General features: G+C 39.8%; 2 protein-coding genes across 3 annotated transcripts in view; one reads left to right on the top strand and one right to left on the bottom strand.

Moving 5' to 3' along the window:
- CDC45 (cell division cycle 45) overlaps nucleotides 1-98 on the bottom strand; it is an 11,568-nt gene extending 11,470 nt beyond the window's left edge. Inside the window, exon 1 of the mRNA XM_026859955.1 lies at nucleotides 66-98. Within this exon, the coding sequence (XP_026715756.1) occupies nucleotides 66-98 (33 nt within the window). The remainder of the gene's footprint in view (nucleotides 1-65) is intronic.
- A 221-nt stretch (nucleotides 99-319) lies between these two features.
- LOC113486264 (ubiquitin recognition factor in ER-associated degradation protein 1) lies at nucleotides 320-7,387 on the top strand. Of its 2 annotated transcripts, none has more exons than XM_026860005.1 (11): nucleotides 320-473; nucleotides 1,212-1,244; nucleotides 2,040-2,161; nucleotides 2,501-2,631; nucleotides 3,041-3,113; nucleotides 3,807-3,875; nucleotides 4,413-4,478; nucleotides 4,779-4,826; nucleotides 5,182-5,270; nucleotides 6,017-6,098; nucleotides 6,515-7,387. In XM_026860005.1, exons 1-11 carry the CDS (start codon nucleotides 353-355, stop codon nucleotides 6,587-6,589), a joined length of 909 nt encoding a protein of 302 aa, XP_026715806.1. In that variant the 5' UTR covers nucleotides 320-352; the 3' UTR covers nucleotides 6,590-7,387. The 2 variants fall into 2 exon arrangements, with proteins under 2 accessions (XP_026715806.1, XP_026715807.1); XM_026860006.1 differs by having other exon boundaries at nucleotides 342-447.
- The last annotated feature ends 64 nt before the right edge of the window (nucleotides 7,388-7,451 follow it).

Here is a 7,451-nt window from a genome sequence, read left to right as displayed (position 1 = left end):
GTCGGCGTCTCCTCCGGGAGTCGCGCCGCCCGTGCTGGGGGCTCGGTTGGCCAGGCGAGCCTTACTTCAGGGGTAGGCTGGAAGTGCGCTGCTTCCATTTTCTGCCTCCCCACGCAGCGCCTGACGCACAAATCTTTTCCGCAAGCCCGCGCGTAAGATGTATGAAAAAAGAGGAGCGCCTCAGTTGACAGGGAAATCATCCGTATGGCTCGTAAGCGTAGTTGTAGCTAGACTTCAGGAGACTTCAGTGAGTGCTGTAACACTTCACTATGTTGTAGATAACTATTAACGCACTCTTATCTTTGTGTTGTTTTTTGTTTTGTTTTGTTTTTTTCCCTAGTTCTCTTTTAATATGTTTGATCACCCCATCCCTCGGGTTTTCCAGAACCGCTTCTCAACGCAATACCGCTGCTTCTCAGTATCCATGCTTGCTGGACCTAATGACAGGTCAGATGTGGAGAAAGGCGGGAAGAGTATGTGCATGTTTTATTTTGACTAATAACCTGTTGGAAGAGTGTGTGTGTATAATACAAAGTAATACAGCTTTTGGCCAAGACTGCAGAAAAGTTGTTGAACGTGGAGACATGCTGTCGGCTTTGTGGCTGGAGCTAGGAGTGCACCCTGGGTGGGGCTTTAAGAAGGAAGGAGGAGGGTTTTACCGCATTAGAATGTCATTAAAAAACTTACCGAGTGAGTCCTGGTTTGTGAGCAGTAGAGGAAGACATTCTTTTTTAAAGTCTCTTGTTAAAATCTTACGCCCATTATGGGCCGTGCGGTTTTATGATGACTTTTTTCCCCTCCTTGATGTACCTTACTTAGTTTGCACAAAGAGAATAGATCGGCCGACTTAATTTTCAAGCTGTCAGACTAATGCAGTATTGTTTTGAGTAGACATCGATTTAAGAGTACCTATAAGTCAAAAAAATTAAAATGACCTTTAGGAAACATTTTCTTTAGCACTAAGTATTGTAGAACTTTGTATTCCCTTTTTTTTTCTAATGACATTTTGAAATTTTTGTGCTGGCAGGTATACCTGCCATGACTGATTTTACTGAAATCTCTGGCTCAAAAATGAATTTACAGGAGATTTTAGAATCTCCTTTTTTTTTTTTTTAGAAGAGATTATATAGAAAGGAATTATAAAGTTGTATGTTATGTTCACTTTGTAAGTCATACTTTCCCTAATCTTACATTCTTATTAATTTTTGCAGTAATTATGCCACCATCGGCTTTGGATCAACTCAGTAAGTGAATGTTTTATTCTGGGATAACAACATTAGAAATATGAGCAAATACCATGGTATTTCAGTTATCTGTTAAAATCTTACTTAAATAGAGAATGTGAGACTAATTAGTTAAAAAAATGTACTCTGGAGGTATTTTGACTGTCAGAATTAATGGGGCTTGTCTGTCTTTATCTCTGAAGTGTTGAGCTGCATGAGGCGTCAATTGGTATTTATGAACTATTAATAGCATACTCAGTATAATGGTAACAGTCTAATAAATTCTTAATATCAATCTGCTTGTTCTGAACGCTGTTGTTTGGCGCAAAATTTAATTTAAAGAAAAAAATGACAGTTATCTTTGAAATGGGGAAAAAGATAACTAAATTAATAGTATAAATGGTGGTTTTGGCTCTTTTAAGGGTGTCCGTGTCCTGTTCCCCCTTTGTCCTTAATATATTGATTTTTTTTTTTTAATAGGCAGGGCATGCTGAAATTCATTAGGTAGGAGCTGACTGGTAACAGCACAAGGACATAACAGTAATGGATTCCTCTGCTAATACCCAGTGCTTGCTAATCTCTGAGCGTGGGGAAGTGTTGAGAAAGGCATTTAAAGCTCTAAGTGCAGTGGCAGTACAGTATTCGTGTATCTGCATTCTCTCCTGGATTTGTAGTTTTGAAGAGTTTGAATATTGGTGTGAGGAGAATCTTCTCCTATAGTTTGACCCATTTTCTTACTAACGTTCAAACGCTGAAAGCTTCAGAAATGTGCTAATGGCTTTTAACAAGTACATTTTTTTTCTCCTTTGTCACTAGGCCGACTTAATATTACGTACCCGATGCTGTTTAAGCTGACCAATAAAAATTCAGACCGAATGACACACTGTGGAGTCCTTGAATTTGTGGCCGATGAGGGCATATGTTACCTTCCACATTGGGTGAGTTGTCTCATGCTGAACTCTCAAAACCTGAAGAGTAGGATTATTGAGTTGTCAGTTTAATATTAAAGAGGTGGAATGTTTCCTGAAAGTGTGTGCCTTTGCTATTCAGCAGCATTCAGTCACAGCTCAGGTTTCCCTCCACGAGAGTTTAACTAACTAAGCAAAGCAGGCTGCTTTTTAAGATGCACTTTACTGTTCTTCCAGAAATTAAAACATAGTAAACTGGTGCATTTCAGGGAAGATAGTGGCCCTAGCAAAAATAAGTATACTCAAGGAAAGAATTAGAAACATCAGTCTTGTTGATAGTGATTTGTATCTTTGTATTCATTCTTGCAGATGATGCAGAACTTGCTGCTGGAGGAGGGAGGCCTGGTACAAGTGGAGAGTGTTAATCTTCAAGTTGCTACTTACTCAAAATTCCAGCCACAGAGTCCAGATTTTCTTGACATCACCAATCCCAAAGCTGTGTATCCTTCCTATCAATTACAGAGCAGAGAACAAAAGTTTTCTCCCAAACTGGCAAAATGAAGCAGAGCTAGTTTTTCAGGTGTGGCTCATACTCTTCTAGTAGTAGGTAACTACAGCTGCTCCTTCTGAAAACAGAAGGATGGAGACCTTATGCACAGAGATGTTGCAAACTGCTGGCACAAAGCGTAGCCTGGAGTGAAGAAGTGTGAATCTTGGCTTAAAGTCCAAGGAGTTTGAGTGTCCTTTAGAAGAACTAGTACACCCTAATGTTTACTAAAAGGCTGTTTACAATACTGATGGCTTTTAAACAACCTTGGAGAGACTAAGGATCAGAGTTTTATGGCATGGTGACTTTAAAGCATTCAAGTTGCATTGAAAACAAATGTTTCATCTTAACATACTCCAAAGATTAGAAAATGCATTGAGAAACTTCGCTTGTCTAACTACTGGGGATGTCATTGCCATCAACTACAATGAAAAGGTATAGTATATAACACGAGTCCATGCAGGTTTTTTTGGATACCATTAATTTGAGGAAGTAAATTCTGCCCCATGTAAGAAAGTACACTGTATTTCAGTAGATTGCGACCACATAAGTACTTTGTACATCTTGTGAATAGATTTTTATAGATGAGTGGTTTTGGCAACATGGGCACATTTGATCACTTGGCGTTGTAGACTAAGATCAGTTGTTGGAGTTTGGTGCTAAAACAGTCAGCACAAAGCTGTGCAGTATTGTTGACAAGTAATTCCAGATGGTATATTTTACAATTGATTTTCTGTTGGGAGAGAAGGGGTCAGTTATGTCTTCTCCTGAGCTGCTGTTTAAGAGAAAATAAATCTTTGTGCTGCTGATGTTCATGCAAGTTCTTTTAAAATTTTAATGCTAAATTCATAATTTGCTTCCAAAAATGCAGATTAAGTTATATTAAGAGTGCATCAAGGTACACTAAAAGGTAGGTTCTCTGGCTCCAGCATATAGCAGTCTCCTATCTAGGTTAAAAATCTTTGCTCTCATGTTTTGTAGAGAGCCTGCAATATCCAGTCCTCAATGCGAGGAGCACTTATTTCAGTTTTCTTGAAGCTATCTGAAGTGAAAGGTCTCGCTATGCTCTTCTTACGTAGAATTTGAGCTCTTTCTTGTGCAATCTTAAAATATTCATTACTGTTTCAGATCTATGAGCTTCGGGTAATGGAGACCAAACCGGATAAGGCTGTGTCCATCATAGAATGTGATATGAATGTAAGTTAAAGCTGACATGGAAAGTCAGCTTTTACTGTGTCCTCCCAAAGGAGAGGGCGTCTTTTTCAGTGATCAGTGATAACACTACACCAAGCACCTCTCTGATGCTGCAGCAAAGATAAACTCTGAGATAGGGAAGATGACTGAGTTGAGCGTAACTCATATACCTTTGTAACCACATCTATGGTCTTGAGCTGTACTTCATGTACCATCTGGTGACTGCAGTGCCTAGAATTGAATGTTTAGATTCAATGTGGTTTATAATCTGAGTTATATTTAACAGCTTGGTCTTGATTCAAACTCCAGTGATACTGTGTGGTGCTGGTTTACTGCTCTGTTTCAGTCCCTTGCTAAGACTCATTCCTGGGAGGCTTAGTCTTTTTAGTTCTGAGTTAAAATGTTTAACAAACAAACCTCAGTTATTTATTGATCAAAATGGAGTGATAGTTTGTGGAGTTTTGAGGAATAGTAATATAAAGCTTATGATTAAAAGAAAAATATCAATCATGCTTACTTTCATGCTTCTTATGTAAATAGGTGGATTTTGATGCTCCTTTGGGGTACAAAGAACCAGAAAGAAGTGCTCAACATGAAGAGGCCACAGTAAGTTAAGCTTCTGTTCTTCAAAAATACATTCTCTAGAAATTGGCCTTCCTTGTGATGGAGCCATGAAATCCAACATTTTTATTTTTTTTTTCCCTGAAACAGTTCCTTAAGACTAAACTTTTTTTTACCGGATGCTTTTGCTCGTGTTACTTAGGAGATGGTTGTTTACCAACTGTTGATTTTGGAAATGGATTATTCTAAAGTGTTGTTTCCTCTTAAATATGTGGAACTGTTCTCATGTGTTCCATGTATCACAATGTGAACACAATGAAGTAACTGGGTTTTTTTCCCTCACAGGATGTTGAAGCAGACCATAGTGGATATGTGAGTGACATAGGATTTCGTGTAAGTCCTATATTTCTGCTGATTTCTGAATGTTAGTTGTTCCAAACAACTGCAGAACACTAGTGCCTGTTCTTAGAGGTGCTTCTCATTTAACTGGCAAGTATCTGTGATTGTTGTGTGGTGTTTGCAGGCAGTAGCAGTTGACTTGCTGTCCTTTAAGGAGCAGTCTATAAACAGGAGACTGAAACATACCTACACCCAGTGTTCACCACCTTATTATAAGTACTAAAAAGAAACATGCTGAATCAAAGAATTAAATCAAAATGATAGTAAGATTTTACAGAATATAGTATCGCTGTGCAGTTTTCTTTCAAATACAAAATACAGTTGAAATAAACTCATTATACATACATAGGCATTCTCTGGCTCTGGGAACAGATTGGATGGCAAGAAGAAAGGTGTTGAGCCTAGTCCATCACCAATTAAACCAGGAGACATTCGAAGGTATGTCTGTTTCATTCAGCTGTCAGCAAATGAAGGATCAGTCTTTGAGTGGAGGGTTTTTTTTTTTCTGCTCCTGCAATATAACAAGCTGATTTCCTCAAAAGTTTGCATTTAGAAGATTATTTTCTAGACTGACTGACATCCCTGACTACTTAAGGTGCAGATCCGAAGTTAATGTTGCCAAAACTCTCAGTCAACTCCAGTGCTGTAAAAGATGAGCAGGGAGAGGCAGCAGGTCTAGTTTGGCCTGGTGGGCTGGATTGAGTGATGTGCAGAACCCTGCCAATTTTCTAAAATGAAATTTGTTGTCGAGTGAAATCTTTGTTTGAGTTGGGTGGATAAGCCAAGCTATGTGTGGTTTGGTTTTGTTTTTTCTTAGAAGGAAACTTCTAAACTCAGACTTGGTGGAAGTGTGCAGGGACGTGGTTCCTGTGGTGGTCTGTCATTTACTCCTGTCACAGTAAAACTTGAACCCTTGTGGAAAAACGTGTCCATGGCCCTGTGGAAACCACAAGCTGTGTGGAAACATGCCCACAGCTCAGCTTCTACAGCAGCTCCAGTATCTAATTATTTACTTCCTGCAGTGTGTGCCTACCTTCAGAAAATAATTCAGTGGTTTAACTATAGAATTACTCAGTAATGAAAATTTGCAGCCAGTGATAGTACGATGCTGACAGACATAGAATACATTTCATTGTGTTCCGTTGGATGGTGGGTATAAGATTGGTTTTATTCTTCTTTTCCAGAGGAATACCCAACTATGACTTCAAGATTGGCAGAATCACATTCATTAGAAACTCACGTCCACTAGTTAAGAAAGTCGAAGAGGTAAATAAAATTGGATCCTTCCCAGTTTTTCACAGAATTAGAACTGCTGTCCGAGTTTGTGGTTCCTCTCTCCATACTTGATTTTTCACAGTGACTTCTGTTAAAAAGTGGTAGTAGTTAAAAAGTGTTTGAGTTAGGTGAAAGCAACCTCCAATGTCCTTGCTTGCTGATGTAAAAAGTTTTGCCTGATGTAAGTTTAATAAGCCAGTGCATACTTGTTTCAGTTGGCTGAAAGGTCACTGAAATGCTCATATTTTATTTTCAGGAAGAAAGTGGTTATTATGTAGGTAAGGATGTGAAATATCTACAGTCAGTTGGTGCTCTGATAGAATATTCTTTCTAATGATTGTTCAGCTTTTGTCACACACAACAGTGACCAAAATGGTAACAACCTTTTTCCTCTTTCCTTTTTCCAGGATGAATCTGGAAGCCGGTTTATTGCCTTTTCGGGAGAAGGCCAGTCTCTGCGCAAAAAGGGAAGAAAACCCTAATTTGTGGTACCTTTAGTCAGTTAGGAGGAAGATAAAATAGCAATTGCAGCATATTGGATCTTAGTTATTGCAGCTGAGAGGAGAGATAATTTTGCAACACAGAAATACTTTTACTGGTTTTGGTTTCACATTTAAAACCGGAGCTGTCAGACTGTCTTAATTTTCAGCTGAAAATTTTCAGCTGAAAATTCTAGGAATTCTGAAGGAGCTTATGTATGTGGTGTAAAAAGGGGAAAACTATATCGTGGATAAACCCAAAAGTAAAAACCAACAAGGTCTACCTTACTGCAAGTTCTAGTTCTTAGACTACATGGTCTCCTCATATCCTGAGTGATAATGGTCTTGCATTGCTCTGTGCTTGATTATTTTCCTCCCTCTCTATATATGTATTTTGCCACAACTTCAGGCAAGCCTTTTGGTGTGGTGCAAATGAAGACTAACACTTGGGTGTTGAAGACTTCTGTGCAGGGAATCTGTTTGACCTTAGCTTCAGGTGTTGGGTTATAAGTCATTCTAAGCAATCCCCCTGTAACTGCTTTTTATATTTATAATTAATAACATGCCTTTTAATAGTTCAGGTACAATAGCGTGCTGTAGCAATCTAATGGCACGTGGAGGGAGCGGCTAGACGCCCCTTCTCTGCCTCATGCCGGTGAGGGAGCACAAAGCCCCGGCGTCCTGCGCTTTGGTAGCGGTGTCGGTAACCTGCGCGGCCTCTCGGTGCGGAGCCTTCAGCGGGGTGGTGGGGGGACACCCCTGCGCGCCCTCCTGGAAGGCCGAGTAAAGGCTCCTTGGTACGCAGCCCGCGTCCCTCGTGTGGTGATTTCAGAGCAGCGGCCGGAGCGCGGGGGGTGCCCCGTGT

Source organism: Athene cunicularia (genome assembly GCF_003259725.1).
Source record: "Athene cunicularia isolate RWA chromosome 15 unlocalized genomic scaffold, athCun1 chr15_part1, whole genome shotgun sequence".
NCBI classification, from domain to species: Eukaryota; Metazoa; Chordata; class Aves; order Strigiformes; family Strigidae; genus Athene; species Athene cunicularia.
This window is presented reverse-complemented; position numbering and strand designations above follow the sequence as displayed.

What these genes read in the sequence shown, in the direction of transcription:
- LOC113486264 (XM_026860005.1), top strand. Translation starts at nt 353, where the DNA reads ATGTTTGATCACCCCATCCCTCGGGTTTTCCAGAACCGCTTCTCAACG. An exon ending in ATCACCAATCCCAAAGCTGT is followed by an intron (nt 2,632 to 3,040) that starts GTATCCTTCCTA and finishes CATACTCCAAAG; the next exon opens with ATTAGAAAATGCATTGAGAA. An exon ending in AAACCAGGAGACATTCGAAG is followed by an intron (nt 5,271 to 6,016) that starts GTATGTCTGTTT and finishes CTTCTTTTCCAG; the next exon opens with AGGAATACCCAACTATGACT.